Source organism: Hippoglossus stenolepis, chromosome 15, assembly GCF_022539355.2.
Source record: "Hippoglossus stenolepis isolate QCI-W04-F060 chromosome 15, HSTE1.2, whole genome shotgun sequence".
NCBI lineage: Eukaryota > Metazoa > Chordata > Actinopteri > Pleuronectiformes > Pleuronectidae > Hippoglossus > Hippoglossus stenolepis.
In genome coordinates this window covers 4073117-4090419 of record NC_061497.1, presented here as the reverse complement: position 1 = coordinate 4090419, position 17303 = coordinate 4073117, and the positions used below count along the sequence as shown (strand labels likewise).

General features: G+C 40.3%; 1 protein-coding gene across 3 annotated transcripts in view; it reads right to left on the bottom strand.

Moving 5' to 3' along the window:
* The window catches only part of b3gat1b (beta-1,3-glucuronyltransferase 1 (glucuronosyltransferase P) b), an 89227-nt gene that overhangs the window by 2285 nt on the left and 69639 nt on the right, over positions 1-17303 (bottom strand). The window contains exons 2-7 of one of the 3 annotated variants that reach the window (XM_035179311.2): positions 12571-12826; positions 5551-5629; positions 1942-2080; positions 1247-1758; positions 756-1052; positions 356-461 (exon numbers count right to left, since the gene is read on the bottom strand). In XM_035179311.2, coding sequence (XP_035035202.1) covers positions 375-461; positions 756-1052; positions 1247-1758; positions 1942-2053 — 1008 coding nt within the window. In that variant the 5' untranslated portion in view covers positions 2054-2080; positions 5551-5629; positions 12571-12826 and the 3' untranslated portion in view covers positions 356-374. Of the gene's footprint in view, positions 1-355; positions 462-755; positions 1053-1246; positions 1759-1941; positions 2085-5550; positions 5630-12570; positions 12827-17303 lie in introns of all 3 variants that reach the window. The other 2 variants (XM_035179309.2, XM_035179310.2) reach the window with 2 other exon arrangements.

The window sequence follows — 17303 nt, the reverse complement described above, 5'->3', positions numbered from 1 at the left end:
CTCCTCTAAAATCAACACGAACATCGATTAGATATGAGCACCATCAAAATCCAATCCAATAGCTGTTCCAATATTCAACTTTGAATCTATTTGATTACAGGAAAAAATACATCCTCTTGAGACATTGTTAAGACATTTCAATCAGAACCAAAGTGATGGTGTGGCAGAGACAGAACTTCTGCCTTCAACTTTTCACGGCACACTCATTTCACATTTCATACAAGGTCAGGCATGTGTTTGAGGTAAGGTCCATATCTCACAGTGCACATGTGTGCTCTCCTTTGAACAATCCTCCCAAAATAATCACTGGAGTCTGGAAAGGCTGTAATTTGCATTTCAAAATCTCAGTTATTACCTGCGTGAGATGAAGTATGTCATATCTCCACGTTAGAGTCTGTAAATCCTTTCTTGCCCTCATTTACCAGCACAGGCTTCTCTGTCCGCGTGTGCCATACTAATACCTGTGGGTAGGAAGACGAGGATGGAACAGAAATTCAGTCGTGTGATGAGATACTAAGACAGAAATTTTGGTTTGAAAGGCTGCGCAGTGCTAAAAGAATATCTAGAGGCAGAATGTGAGCTGTAAGGGTGCAGGGTTGGCTGTAAGCTGACAGTTTACTGACTTTAAGAACAACTTGTTATGACAGCCAGGTACATCAAGAGAAGTCCTCCTTACACAACCAGCATTTACACATGCAACTTGTTTTATTGCCGGATCACAGGGGTTACACACACACAGAGACTCCTTCTCTTACTTTAGTGCAGTTTGCAGCTTTAGGCTCCAAGTCGCCGAGAGTCACCAGCTCCTTTAATAAACTGCTCTCCTGGTATCCTCCCTTCACCCCGCGTAACTTGAAATAAGCCTGAGGTTTGGACAGAATGAGGCGCAGGTTCACCGCGAACCCGGCCATGTCGATGGCGAAGGGCCGATGAGGGTCGAATACAGTCTTCCAGCCGTAAACCTTGCCCAAATTGTTCACTTTAGGGGACTCGTACCGAAGGCCACCCACAAAAGCCACGGGCCACACCGACACCTTGCGGGTGGAACGCATCTGTCAGTGAGAAACACAGACAGAGATACAAGTCTTTTTAAGCTCCATAAATGTAGATTTACCTAAAACACACAACAAGTAGGAAGAAAGGAAAAGGAGGAAGAAACACTCAAGCATTTGTCTGTCAAAGTCATTTGTAAACCATGTTTTTAAAGGAGCTTTATGAATAAAGCTATTATCATTAGACTCCTCACCTCTTCAAACAGCTCCAGACTGTACGTGTTGTCATCATCTGCAAAGTAGACAATCCCAGACAGGCTGTTATTTACGCTGTAGGTCTCCCGGAGCCACCGCAGGGCCAGGTTCCTCTGTATGGTGCCACGTGGTATTCTGGGGTCCCTCGTGTCCCCACGTACCTTGTAGTTCCTGGGCGTCTCCACGTTGAGGTGGGTGTAGTTCAGTCCGGTCTCCACGAGGAGACTGCTGACCAGAGGGGTCCTCCTCTGAGAGTCCTCCACCAGGATCCAGTGCAGGTTGGGCACGTGGAGCAAGGTGTTGGCCAAGCGTGTCAGCTCCGCCTTCTGCACCGGCCGGCTGTAAGTGGGAGTGATGACGTGGATCGTGGGCAGGAAGTCGGACCAGGGGGGAGGCCGACTGTAGACATACTCGGTGCGCACCACCTCCACGATGTCCCGGTTCTGCAGGGAGCAGGACTCCTTGAAAGCAAAAGTATTCCTGGAGTTGGAGCGACCATCTCGTCTGTCATCTAGTAGGAAAATAAACATCATATGCAAGAATTAACCCTCTGTACATATGGCCGCATGGCATTCCAGCACCATATAGCATTTTCTCCTCAGGTAAGAACACATTCCTTTGAAGGGCCTCTGGTTGCATCCTGCAGCCATGATGAATTTTGATGGGAAAAACTCTCAGTCAATTTTACTCTCACCGTTTCGAGCGGCGAGCAGAGGAGTCATGTTGCTCTGGTGCCAAACAGTAATGAGCAGAGTCCAAGGCAACACGATCAACACAATGGCGACAATGTCTCGTCTCTTCGGCATCTCCAGGGTCAGACCTGAGTCATGTCACTACCTGTGAGACATGAACACATGACATGCTGCACTATGACAAGGAGGAGAGCTGTGAAATGAGCTGCTGCAGATGACCAACTTCACATCTCACAGAAGAGAACAAGCCAGCAAAACATCTTCTGTAAACACGTTTTAAATACTGCTGGACACACTTTTCTGTATTTCATGTATATATATTTTTACTTTTTAATGGTTTTCTTTTATATTTTTCATTATTTTCTCAATTCAATAAATTAAATGAATGCATTTTTAGGAATTTTCTTCATCATCTATATATCTCTATATTATTTATAAAGCACATTTCATACACAGAGGTAGATTCAAGGTGCTGTACAAGGACAAATACAACTACTTTGAATCAGAAAGCACAGTTTAAAACAATGTTTAAGAGTAGAACAAAAAAAGGTAATAAATTAAAAGAATACATTTGTATGATATTGAAAAGGAACAAGTTGAAGGAAAAAATGATGAAATTAACATAGACAGAACTGTATCAAATAATACAATTAAAATACAATGATGGTCATGACCTTGCAAAATTGTTTAGCTAAAGGAACTTTAAGGAAAGTTTTAAACCCGGTTTTAAGAATTGCAATGAATGGAGCATTACGAAGACCTTCAGGCAGTTGGTTCCAGTGCTTTGCTGCATAATGAGTAAAAGCTGCTTCTCCAGGTTTAGAGTGATGTCAAATAGATGTTGTGTTTGCTCTCAGATAGAGAGATACATGGTGACAAAATTATGTCTGCACCAGACTCCATATAGAGCTTAATCTTTAAATGGAACATGCTTTTAGTATATATCTTCAGCCTGTGAATGAGCTTGTCTATTGAATTTTCAAATCAAGTGATTTGCATGTTGAAGTCCCTGCATGGTGGCCCTCTACGAACAGCAACATGCTGTAGCTGCAAGGCTCATACAACAAGGGACGAGGCATTTTGTCCAGAAGCACTCTCCGCCTGCTGGAGCTGCTTCCAAACAGAAAATAGGTCAGAAAGTGCTCTGAGCTTTCTTTTTTGTCTCATTTGAAAGCGTGCTGGTGTACAACACAGAACATTTGAGCTCATGATTGGAAGAAGGCAGGGGGTTGAAAGGGTTGACACAGACATAGGCTTCTATAGATGCAAGTAGCCTGCTACTTGGAGGAGGTCCATCTATTCTATACTGAGCTTTATTTACCCAGAGATGATCAGGGGTCTCATTTATCACCGTTGCGTACGCACAAAACGGGGCCTGAAACGTGCGTACGCCACTTCTCACGCAAACGTTGGGATTTATAAAAACAAACTTGACGGGAAAATTTGCGTATTTCCACGCAAACTCTGACCCATGCGTACGAACGTTTTGGAGACGGGAAAGTGGCGACGCAGACGTGAGGTGGTGAACTGAAGCCAGATTATTGATCCAATTCATCATTTACATTAAAACCAACAGCTTAGTTTTGATCGCGCAACATTTCTGTTCCACACGAACCTTTTCATTAAAACATATATAAATCAATTTACAGCAAATTACGTTTAGATTCCATTTAACAGCGGAGTTACGGAGCCGAGTCATTAATAGGTTTTAATAATATCTTCTAACACTGTGCGTGTATCATCAAATCACTGCAGTGAACGGGACTGTGCCATCAGGCGCACAGAGCGACCTGGAGATCACTTACAAGAAATTAAGAAACTTTCCAAATAATATCCCAGAGAGGAGGTGAGGATCCACTGATGTGAGGGAATCAGTCCGATGCTCTAAATAAATAAATACTGCCGTGACACTGGTGCGTGATGCTGCGTGATGTGTGCACGCGAATGGAAGGATGAGGAAGAAACGAGGGTTCAGCGGTGTCTGATCAGCTAATATAGATTCTATTGATCTGTGATCTGTTTTTTACTTCAGGCTCCGTTCTTTCTGTCGTCTTCACTCTCACTCCCCGTATTATCCACAGCAGCAGCAGAGTATCAGTGTATTTTCTTTATTAGTGACATCACTGCTGTCCCATGAATCGCTCTTCACCCCCACCTCACTAACAAACACCTCGATGTCAGTGTCAGAAAGTTTCGCTTCCTCTTCTCATCGCTTGATGCCGTGACTCCGTCAGGACTCACGGTGGAAACCCATTGGTCAGCAGCATAATTTAATATTCATGCCGTGCTTTGCATTGACCATTTATGGTTGAAAGTGGGCGTGTGGAGGGCGGATTTGGAGGCAGATCCACGTACGAACGTTTCCAGGTGGACTGTGATTTATAAAGCGAACATTGCGTTCAGGTGTGCGTGCGCACGGTTTTATAAATCGGAATTTCCTTTGGCGTACGCCATTTCCGGCTTTTGGGCGTACGTACACTTTTAGTATGAATCCTACGCAATGTTTGATAAATGAGACCCCAGCAGAGCTTTATTTCTAAATCTTCCTCTGTTGATGCAAACTCCTCCAAGATCACCAAGTAAAGCTGACTGAATTCAGTCCATTCCCACAGCTTGAACTCCATCAGTGCCAGTGCAGCAAGTTTACCAAATATAAAAATATAAAAACATTTCTGCCAGAATTTTTCCATTTAAATACTTTATAGGTAGGCCTTGTGAAAAAACTTTTCTGACAGTAGATTATCAACCCAAGTACACCAAAGAAGAGATGATGGAGATGAAGTAGAAGACAAACATTTTTTGGGGAATAAGAGAGACAGTCAGAGCAGCAGAGTGGTGAGTATACCATTACCTTGTTGTTGCATTGATGGAGTAAGTGCAGTGGAAATAATTGTATATGTTTTTACCATGTGAGCTGCTACAGTTGGCTACAGGTGATTCTCATCAGGCCTCTTCAGGGACTTGCTTGATTTTTACGGCGCAATACAAGAGTCGCTGTGACTCAGGAGGCAAATTTACTGGTTCCGCCTCCAGCATGTCCTTCAACATGTTTAAGTGTCCTTCAGCAAATTTATCCCAATGGTCAAACCAGCCTGGTGTGTGTGTGTGTGTGTGTGTGTGTGTGTGTGTGTGTGTGTGTGTGTGTGTGTGTGTGTGTGTGTGTGTGTGTGTGTGTGTGTGTGTGTGTGTGTGTGTGTGTGTGTGTGTTTTTTCTTTTGCTACCTCTTAACCACTTCAGCATAAACACTGAACTCGTCACAACCAGCAGACCTCACAGGGACCAAAGCCTGGTCCTAATGAGACAAGACATCATTTCTGAGGTCATGGTGAAGGTTAGGGATTCGTTTTTTATGGAAGCCAGTGCAAAGTACTAATAAGGATAGCTGCACAAACCTGTGTGTGTGTGTGTGTGTGTGTGTGTGTGTGTGTGTGTGTGTGTGTGTGTGTGTGTGTGTGTGTGTGTGTGTGTGTGTGTGTGTGTGTGTGTGTGTGTGTGTGTGTGTGTGTGTGTGTGTGTGTGTGTGCCGACCTGACATACAGAAAGTACAGCAGTTTTGGATAAAACACTAGAGTAATATGTATAAATGCAGTCTGTTTCCATTCCATCTTACCTAAATTTATACCCAGCAGACATGGTCATTCCAGGGGTTGATACTTTGTTGAAGACACCTTCACTTCACTCGATTCTCCCTGCAGAGAGAAAACATGTGAAAGAAGAGAATCCATTAGACAGCATGTCATGTATCTCAGGGTGTAAAGACTATTGAAGCTGCTCTGCTGGCCATGTGACCTGCTAGAAATTCCCTTGTTACGGCGGCAGGTAGTCAGAATGAGGTAGACAAAAAAATAAGATAGACAAAATGTGCTTAATATAAACCTTTCACTACAGAGGGAAGAATATTATTTGTAGAGAAACATACTTGACTAAAGTGCAGTGGCACAGGCTGATTGCACAAGGATGCATACTGTATTTCTGCATTAGTATAAGAGATATTGAAATAAACGTATCCATATATATGCTATGTATAGACTGTTATAAGTATATAGGCAAGTATATTATGAATATTAGGATCAATGCTATGTGCTATATATGCATAGTTAGAAGTAAAGTGTGTATGCTGATGATACTATAACCGCATGCCACGAGACTTACAGTATATACAGTCTATATATATGATGAATATTTTACATTCAATGTGGAAGCAACTGTTTCAATTTACATGTTTGTGGGGTTCTGATGTGATTCATTACAAAAGTCATTATGTTTTGGTATGTTCAGGCATTCTACAGCCCATGATGACTTAAAGCCATGATACTAATGTCAAACTGACAACTGATCAGTTGCTTCAAAAAAGGAAATAAACTAAGTTGTCAAATAATGTGATAACAAAAAAATAAATCTATCAATGCGTTTCTGTTTATTTAAGAAGAACCCTCTGTGCACATTTAGTAATGACAACACTGGGTCACACCGGGTCGCATATTTTGGTAATATATGTGGCACTGTTCTGGACCAGCTCACACACAGTATGTCTAAAGGATTTTAGCTTGTAAAAGCTGAACCAGACATGCCCACTGTCCTCATGTGTCATCCTCTTTGGATATTTTTAACACAAACACACAACTGAAAAAGGACTGATTTAAAGCTGCACAGGGAAAATATGATATCACACCAATTAATGTCAAGTACAAGACGTATGTTGATGGGAAAATAAATGAGATTGGTGCAAGGCAGTGATTAACTGATACAGTCAACTGAAATGTTAGACATATTTGAATGCACTTTTGTGGAGGCTTCACGGTGACTGAGGCTTTAAATCTTCATCAATTTAACCTTTTCTACCATTTCTAAATCAGTAATTGTAATGAGGGATACAGATGCTTGTTCTCTAATGAGGGGTGGAGGGAAGAACAATACAAAAAAATTACAGCAATGGATGGTTCTTTACAAAGAAATGCAGACATATTACACAATGTACATGTATGTACATGTTCCTTCTCAGGTTACTGATTCTCCATTTGCTCAACATGCCGTTCAGCCCTCAGTCTTCACACCGCAGACATCTGTGATCACAACTACACAGGCTCCAACCACTCTGTGTGCTTTTTTGCAGATCCTCTGCTGGTTAATCACAAGTCTATAGACCTAATTAATCCCTGATTAAAAAGGATCAAGCTCAGTCTGAGATCAAAGGTTGTGCGGGATAATTAACACATCAGGATGGGTTTAATAGGGTCATGTTTAAACAGCATGGCATTGGTGTAGACAAGCTAATTATCCATGCACATCGCGTTCTTCACCTCTTCAACGTTTTGCATCACCATTTTAAGGTGAATTAACATTGTGACTGCACGCAACCGCAGAACAAACAAATATGAGACCAGACGATAAAAAAGAGCAAACACCACAAACCGCAGGAGAAAAACGGGCGAGGCAGCGTAAAGTGAATACATAGAGTCTAATTAAACAACACTGTGTGTATCACTAGGAATAGTATCATAATGTCGCAAGCTGATTAGGGGAAAATAGCTAAATCCAGGGAATATTGCACTGTACAAAATGCCATCAAATTTAGCTGCAGGGATTGAGTTGATATGAGCATTTATCATCTAAATGTGGTTCTACTTGCACAATGTTTTCAAGAATTATGGCAATTTATGACAGAGAGGTCATGTCGGCAGGTATGGTAATCAGTGGATGAAAAGTGCAAAACACACTTTTTAAATGTATCCAAATATACTTTATTTCTTAAATTTGATTTTGTGAATATACTCCTGTCGGAGATGGTAAAAAAATGCAATGACAAAATCCCATGAATAATGAAGTTTTAATGATCTATTGATAATGTTGGACCAATCTGAATAGAGAAAACTAGAAATACCGCACTCTAGATGTATCATGATCATTTTAGTCCAACTGACAACTGGTTAAAATATGGAGAAATTCCCCTAAGGCAGACTTGAGATCTCATATTCAAAGAGTCCACAGTCCGCTTTAATCTTTGACCACCCAAATCGAATCAGTTAATCCGTGAATCCAAGTGAACATTCGTGTCAAATCTGAAAGGATTCTCTTGAGGCGTTCTTGAGGCATCATCCTTTGGTCCAAGGGAATGTTTGTGCCAGATGTACTGAAATTCCCGTTACATCAGGAACACGTTCCAAACCACATGACATCACAGTGACCTTGACCTTTGACCACCAAAATCTAATCTTGAATTGCAGTGAAAATTTGCACCAAATTTGAAGATATTTCCTCAGAACCTAATTGAGATATCGTGTTGTCAAGAACAGGTTACCGTGACCTTGACCTTTGGCCTTTAACTAAGAAAGCCAACCACACATCAGTTCTTCTTTAAGTCAAGTGACCATTTGTACTAGATTTTAAGAAATTCCGTCAAATGTCCCTGAGATCAGTTTATCCCTGAGTCCAACTGAATGTTTGTACAAAATTTGAAGATATCCCCTGCTGTTCCATGAATGGATGGACAATCAGAAAACACAATACCTCCAAAGATCTCTCGGCCTCGAACACTAATCAATGTTTCCTTTCCACTAAACTCCATCTGTTCAGACAGAAATCCTGCAAACTAACAGACAAAGAAGGAACAGATAAAGTGGAACACAAACGAAACCTTCTTGGTGGAATTAATTAATGAGGAAAAAAACAATAACCAGACTGTCGTCCTGACAGATGTGCTGCAGTGAAGCACCACTTTCCCTGTCAATCAAACGCAGTGAACTTTCTGACTGGATCTGATTGTTACAGTTGGTCACGTCTGGCTGTCTGAATATCTGGTGGGCACCAGTGACTCTGTTCACACTAGCATCCAGTCGCTTCAACACATTTATAAATATACCCAAAGTCCCAATGCATCAAACTGGCTGATGGTCTAGATTACAGTCAATGCCGGTATGGTATGTACTAATGCTGATAGTTAAAACACTCTACTCCACATATTGTTCTTCACCAGCAAATCTGTTTCAGTCTGTTGTTCAAATAAAGACAGCAACCAACCAACCAACCAACCAACCAACCAACCAGCGTTCATATCCAAACAAGCCATGTGCAACAGCTTCCACATTATTAACTGATGTTTTTACAGCAGTGGCAGCCAACAATTAATATGTCTCTGAAAAATAGAGATTCAGTCAAACCAAATGACTAGAACACACAATATAAAGCGACTCAAGCTGATTTAATGACACATTATGAAAAAAATTAATAACTCAATATATAAAATAGAATTTGATTATGTCCCATTCCCATTATGGATTGTGAGACAGAGATTGATCTGGTTTTCAGCTGCTGTTGTAAAGGACCCACATATTGCTATGTTTTGGCCAACAAGATAAATGTTTAATTTCATGGCTTCTTTTAAAGCACAAGTTTATCATCACCCTCACAATGTTTTTGGTCTTAGCTGAGTTAACTTCCTATTACAATGACTGCAGAGTCATGAGTTTATAATAGTTGCTTATGTTACGTGTTCAATTTTAAATGAGCAGTATGAGTAGCTTCATTTTGAACAGCCACTTTGTTTCATGTCTATTGTTCTTTGCAGATAGTGTTGTCCGGCTGATTATCGATATCTCTGCTGCTGCTCTACCGATACCATGAGATGATGTTTGTTGGAATAGAACAGCACGTGCCGTAAGATTAGTGTAAAAAGAGGCAAAATCAGTGCCTTCAATGAAACATTAGTTTAAAACAAACAACTCAGCCTATAAAAAATGTTAAAATCTGGTTTTAGTGGCTGTTGCTTTTAAATGTGTATGAGATAGAGGAAGCTGTAGATTCACACCAGAGTTGGAATTGACAGTGACATCCTTTGTCATTTCAGACTACCAGAAAATAAATCGCGGAGAAAGAAATACCCTGAAGTCTGTGCCAATCAAAAGCTCTCAGTATAAAACAGTTTATATCATGATGATATTTAATTGTTTATAGTATTCATGGAGAAAAATAATAATGATGACATATGTCTGGTTACTATTCTGCAACATTGAATTTCATATGATGTAATGTGTTCAATGCTTTCTAGACACCAATTATTTGGTTGGTTGATCCTTTATAGCAGTAGCTCATCGAACACGTCCACAAGCATTACATTTGCCAAAGCAACGGGGGCCAGTGACAGTCTGATGTTGTCATCTTCGACAGATGAACTTCTTGTATGGAGCAAATGTTTAGGTAACACAGGTTCACATTCCCTTTTTTATAGGGGATATAAATCTGCAGTTTCCATCTGTTTCCAACACTGATATAGTGTTTCAAGCAAAAATGCATAACGTATGATGGTAACACCGTCACTATCACTTATCTTTCCAATTTCATTGCTCAAAATAAATGGGAAAGGGAAATATATTTTAAAACAGTCACACATTAAAATACAGTAGCTCCATTTATGTTTAGAGGTGTTTTTTTTGTATCTAATCCCATCAGCTGACAAGGCACAAGTAAAGACAGGCGTCTAATAATGAGAGCAACAATCAACAACCTGTTTGCCCAGAGGGAAACCACACAGAACCGACCTCCACACAATTACTGTGCATCATTATTTGACTGTGACTGCACAGTGAACTTGTGTCTACTTGGCTACAATGCTGTGATTGTGCTTTCCAAAGCTGGTTTCTTGGCACACAGTGTGTCATTCTGTTTATTCGGTATTTCAACTGCAGCAGACCTAAGAAATGACCAAGCAGCTATAATTAAATACATCTGTAGGTCAGTACATCACAGGCAGTGTACTGTATGAGTGAATACACCCAGAGAGACATGTGGATCTTGCCGTGATGCTGGAAAAAAACTCAGGTGTATACATTACAAATCTAATGATTCCCAGCCAGTGCTCAGTGATGACAGAGCTGGATCACAGAGGCAGGATGGAGGGAGGATGGGTGGAAAGTGCTGCCAGCCTCACTTAACACTTAAAAAGATTGAAAGATCTTTACTTAGGTCTCTCTTGATATCAAACCTGGCAGAGACGTGTCTTTTAAATCCAGTCTCAGCTGGGAAATCCATACTAATGTTGTGAGTGCTAATGACAGTCAAATGGCAGGGGCTGCTGGGGGCTATGAGGCAGATCCAAACTGAGGGCAGGCTGATGAAAGATGATCCACTTAAAGAGCAACACGCCTGGAGAACAGTGCGCAGAACAAAAGATAGGTGAGGCCTATGATGTGGAATGTAAATACAGCTACATTTAGCTAGACATTCAACACTAATGACTACACCCTTTCATGATTTTCCTTTGTGATCAACCTCCAAACACTGGTTCTGACACTGTGTCCAGCACAAATCCTCATTACAAAGGACAGTCATCCAGGCAGGTGGCGGACACAGTCACAAACAGACAAACAACAAACAACAAACAACCAAACAAATAAATCAATGAATCAATCAATCAATCGATAAATAATCATATTTTCATATTCACAAATCCCAATTTGCCTGACAGGACTTTACAAGGTGTGACATCCTGAGTCACAAGTGAGGGATCCCCTTCTCAGGACAGACAGAGGTGCGATAGATGACGCGTGTACTAGAGCACATTAACAAAATAATAACATATACAAACATTATACACATTATATATTATACATTTATATAATTATTCTGGAGAAAGCCACGCACGCAGCTGCTTAGCAACAAAGTTCTCAAGGATTTTAGAAAGAAAGCGGAGGTTGGTCTATAGTTGGCTAAAACCTCCAGGTTCAGGGTGAGTTTTTTGATTAGTAGCTTTAATTACAACTATTGTGGTAAATAACCTGATGTTAATGATGATTTATTGTATTCAGTAAAGTACTATTTCTAAAAGGCACATTTCCTTTGAGTGGCTTTGTTGAAATAGGGTCCACGAGGTAAGATGCTGGTTTAGAAGAAGAGATAATTAAAGTTAGCCGATCAAGGCTGATGTGAGTGAAACCGTCGATATAAATGACAGGATTCTCAGCTGCTCCTGAGATTTCTCTGCTTGAAGACACATTAGCATCAGGGAGATGATGAATTTTGTTTCAAATAATTACAACTTTATCATTAAAGAAGCACATAAAGTCATTGCTGTTGAATAAATAGATAAATAAATAAATTTGGCAATATATTTTTGTCCTGTCAAAGATGGATATACGATTTATGGCTGCAATTAAATTCACTGCAGAAGAAGCTTATGATGAACTTTGGAGAACTGTATATCCTGGCAGCTGTTAGCATTAACATAAACACCTACTGTGTCCTGTGCATGTGATTGTTTATGACGGCTGCAGGTAATGTCTGATGTCTTAATGTTTGTGTTTCCATATGACTCTTATATATGTTGACACAGTCCCTTTCAACTGGTGCAAGGTGTCGCTGCTCTGCTAGAGTTTTAATATTCAGGAGGGATTTTAAGGATGAGATCTCTCTGAAATAGTTTTTCACTTCAGCACCTCTCATGTCTGCCTCTCTCCTGCAGGTGCTCCTCAAAATGTATTTGTGCTTTTTGGGTCACAGAAAAGTTTATTTTATTTTATTTTTTTCTTATTAGACAGCTTTTTAAAAATCATAATATCAATGAGCACTGACTCTCAATTTAACTAATTCAATTAGAATGTTCAATTAATTACAGTAAAAATAATCAAATGTTACTCACATAAATGAACGATGATCCACTTTCCCCGTCCGTCTAATACTGTTGTGCTGTGTTAATGATGGAGGCGCTGATAATGGTGCTGAGCCTCGATGTGTCAGTTGGGATGAACGCAGGCATCCATCAATCTAGTGAAGGAGAACTCAGTTGGTGAACGTACGAGCGGCAGAGTTGGGATGACGACTAACGGATTTTGTTCACTGCATCCGGGTGGATGCTATCCAATCCTTGGGTAGGGTTGTGTCCTCAGTGCCAGCCCCTGTAGAGACAGAGGAGGTCATCCCTCTGGAAGAATGCTGCTTCTCATTGCAAAAACAAAGGCTGGGATTGTCAAAGCTGGTGGCAAGGGGACGGGCGGAGGGGCAGCCATGGCCGGAGGACTCAGGACAATAGAATAAATCACATAAAAAATGTCACAGCCCCATAAATGGAATTCTTGCTCTGGGATGAGGCAGGATTTGAGAAATTGAGCAAGCCATGCATAACGTGGGGGTTGTTTATCTGACACATAAACACTAAGTCACATGGTCCACTAGTCAGACAGTAAGAGCATTTCTATTCACTTTGGTTTCATTTCCTGAAAGGCATATGAAAGGACTACATTCTGAATGGACCACTATGCTTGAAAAGTCTAATAATGGGCCGGGGTAAAAATATGCCTTGATCAGAAGATGTTCTTAGAGCTAGCAGAGGAAGCAGTGAAAGGTAGAACAACAATGTCTCCAAGTAAGGAGGTTGCTGGATGGTGAAAAGCAGGGGCCGTGAATGAAACTGCCTATAACAGATGTAACTGTGTTAGTTACGATCAAATCTAGACTCTCAATTAGTCGGAGAAATGTTTATCTGCTGACCAGTGTAATGGCTCTCTGACAGTAGGAAATAGACTAAATGGTGAATCTTAACAACCACTTAATAAAAACTCTTCACAATTAAAATCACAGATGTAACACTGTGTTCGTCTCATATCTTTCCAACATGTGGTAAAAGATATTCATGACAGCTTCTAATTTACAGCTCCAAACATAGCTTCTATACACGATACACCAACTGAAAGGCAGTGGTGGAAACATCTTGGAATGTGTTAACCTCAAAGCATATTGTGGCCGCACCAGAAAAATAAAAAATTAATCAGTATTATTTCATAAAAACTGTGATAGGCTATTATAACAAGACATTTCCACGTTATTATGATGTATAAACTTATCACATTACAGAAATAAACATTTCTTGTTATAACAAAATACCATAGCTTGTTATATATCATTATTGTAAAAACATTTGACAGTATAACTGATAACTTATTCTCAATTGTTATTACTCGTCTTTGAATAAGGAACCAGTGCTCAGAGAACAGATCAATCGAGGAATAAACTCATTATTATGACCTGATAATGTTCTAATCAGTCTTGGGTTGAGACATAGTGAAATCCTGCTGTTACTGAGCAGTGTGGGGGATTTTGAGCCAGTTTACAACTTTAGTTCACCTCATTCAAGGGAAATAATATATTGTTAAAACAGGAAAGGCTCATATTGGTTTTTATAATGTGATCAATTTGAATGTTGTAATATTATGAAAATATCTTGTTATAACATGAACATATGTTCATGTGGCATTAAACTTACCATGTTGAAAAAATGACCTTTTTATGATTTAGTATGATACAGATATATATATATATATATATGATAATATTATAATAATAGGCTATAACATATTTTACATGTTTGAAATATATTCAGTCAACAGCTTCTCAAAGTGATGACTCACGTGTTTGTAAAATTGGGTCTGATGATATTTTAGGAAAATACTGAAGTGAAAAGCCACCATGAAGAGAATCCAATTGGCTGCTGTGCAGACATCACTGGTTGAAATGTGCAAATTTCAAATGAACAGCTATAATATGATGTAATAGGTGTGTTTGTATATTGTTTTGAGCTGCTCTGCCCCCACAGCAATCAACAAATCAAGTCTAATTTAAAAATGAATCCCACATCCCACCATGGCATCAATGCATTCTGCCTCTTTCTAAAGGGATCAGACAACAGACTGAACAGCATTCATCCTTAGAATGCAACTATATGTAGCTACTTCTCAATTTCCACTCGCTCTCACATATGAACCAGCCCAACCTCCATTTCCCATTTTTACGTCTTTCTCCTGGGTTATTATTATCTCAGTAGTGAATAATTCAGATCAGTCATCTAGAACGTTTCTTAGAAATTAAAAAGACTCTTTGGATATGTATGCACCTGATCACCTGCATCGGCCTCATTTCCCTCCAGAAAATCTATTCTCTGCTGTTTACCCATGCATATGTTAATAGGCAGAAGAATAATATAAACAGCCTTTCATGGCCGAGAGTATTAGCTGCTTTATTATCTGCAGTGCTATTTGAAATAACGTGTGCTTGTAAATAGACTGATAGCAGAAGAAGAATTGCTCTCAGCTCCAGTTTCCCCAAACAGGAATAATCTCTAACCAATGTGTTATTATGCTGCCCTGTCCTCACCTGACTTACTGAACGCTTCATGTTGCCCACACATGCTGCAAGAGACTTTTTGAGATGAATCAGAGGTTTGGGGACAAATTAGTATTTTCTGGTGCCCCCTCTACGAAGGGCTTTGACGTCATCCTCTGGTAGTTCCTCTGGTCCTCACACACTTCAGCTATTTAATCACCTCTGTCGATCCATCAATATTCTGTCTGCATCTGTTAATGTGCTGAGGCTCAGAGAAATGCCATTCAGTGTTTGACAGATGGGTGATTAATGATGTAGTTTCAGAGGTGTCACATGCAGAAGCATAGGTGTGATATTAAGATGCTAATCATTACAATTCTAATTAAATTTATAGTTCCTGCATCTGGCAGCTTTAACGTGTATGTCAGGAAAACCTTTTCAGGTGAAATGTGCCTGGTGATAATTAGTGGCTTCACTGCAACAGCTCTATCTCCGCTGGTGTCATTTCTCTCACTTAGGTTGTATTTTAATTTACTGGATACATCATGTACACATGTGAGTGTTTGCTTTGAGACTGGAAATAGTATTAAGACAATAAGATGACAGATGATGCATACATTTGTTTAAGGTGCACAGTTCAGTTTCTGCGTAGGCCAGTCTGCCCGGGTCCACTATGGTCCTTGTGATGTAAATGTCGCCATCCACCCGTTCGCATGCAGCCCAAAAATTTGTGACCAAGCTGACTCTAGACTACGCACATTCCAGGAACGATACATTTAGTTATTCAACACTTTCCAGTCCAGTTGGTCGGGTACTAGGGCTGGGTTGCAAAAACAAAAAAAAGACGATGAAAGCTTGGCTGTAAGCTTGGCTGCTTTCTGAAAGTCCATTTTGCTTTGGAATCTTCCTAACTGAGTGAAATGACCTGGAAGTATTTCAGCGGCCGCAATAATATGAGCTGTTCGAATTCTCTAAAGGAAAGGAGCCTCAATGCTTCCTAACTCATTTCCTTCAGCATAGGAAACATCGGACCATCCTTTACGAGACGATAACATTTAAACATTGACATTTAAAGCTTTGCCAATGATTTGATCAGTAAGGGACCTTTTCTTTTAACAGTATGTCATACCCACAGGCGAACAATGAATGTAATGCTGCTGATGTAAAATGATCAAATTGAAGGTTGCATCAGTTGCATCTGTATTTAGGGCATTAAATATATATAATCATTGATTAATTTCCATGCTGTCACAGATGCTGAAACTCTTGCCTCAATAAAGGTAAGGGTTAAACTGGATCGTCTCTTCAGTGGGAAGAGGAATGCAGCCTATCTGGCGCGCAGTAAGTACATCAGTGAGTTAACATGTTGTTAGTATTTTTAGTATTGTTTTCTAATCAAGCTGCTTCAGACCTGAAGGCAGGTGGTTCAGGAAATGGGACTGGAGGGGCAGGTGACTGTCTCCAAAAAGTGGGACAAGCTTAAAACCAAATACAAGGTAAAGTCCATAATTTGGTTGAGCACTGTAAATAGTATGGTGTACAGCCAATACAGGCTTACATTGGCTACACCTGCTGTTTAAATGGAATATAAATAAACGTGTTCTAAAAAGGTAATTTGATTAACCGCCCATTATTAGAGTCACAAAGAAATAATTATTAGCCACAAAGCAGAATCCCTTTGTAACAGTTTTGACAATTCCATAATAGGTGACCCGGCATTCTGCCTCAACTACCTTTTGTCTAACGTTCTGTTATTCATGGCGTGAGTAGGAGTTGAATAATCCCCCCCAACGGCACAGGGACAGACAGTGGTGAGGCAACAGCAGCTTTTTGGCCATGTTTGATGCCATCGGGAGGCACTAGGGGAAAGGCCGTCCATTCTGCCTCTCACCCTTGTTGCCTCATGCTCTGTGCCAAACCCTGGCCAGACTGCTGCTGAAATCTCCTCATTTACATGTGCACAGCTGGACACAGATAGTGAGGAGGAGCCAGAGCCCATGGTCTGTACCTCGTCCCAGCCACCCACGAAAAGGCCAAAGCACGCTGGCAGCAGGCTGGCCCTTCTTAAACAGCAGGCTGAATAGGAGGAGGCAAGGGATGCTGCATTACAGCAGCAGAACAAACGTTCTCTGGATCTTTTTGAAGAGCTTGTAAGAAATAAATAAATAAAATAAATGTTTCGTCCTTGCCCTGTGGTGTTAAGATAACATGTTAAGATGAGTGAAATACAAAGCTCTTAATTTGCTGAATGAAATATGTTGCAAATTCAAAATTAAT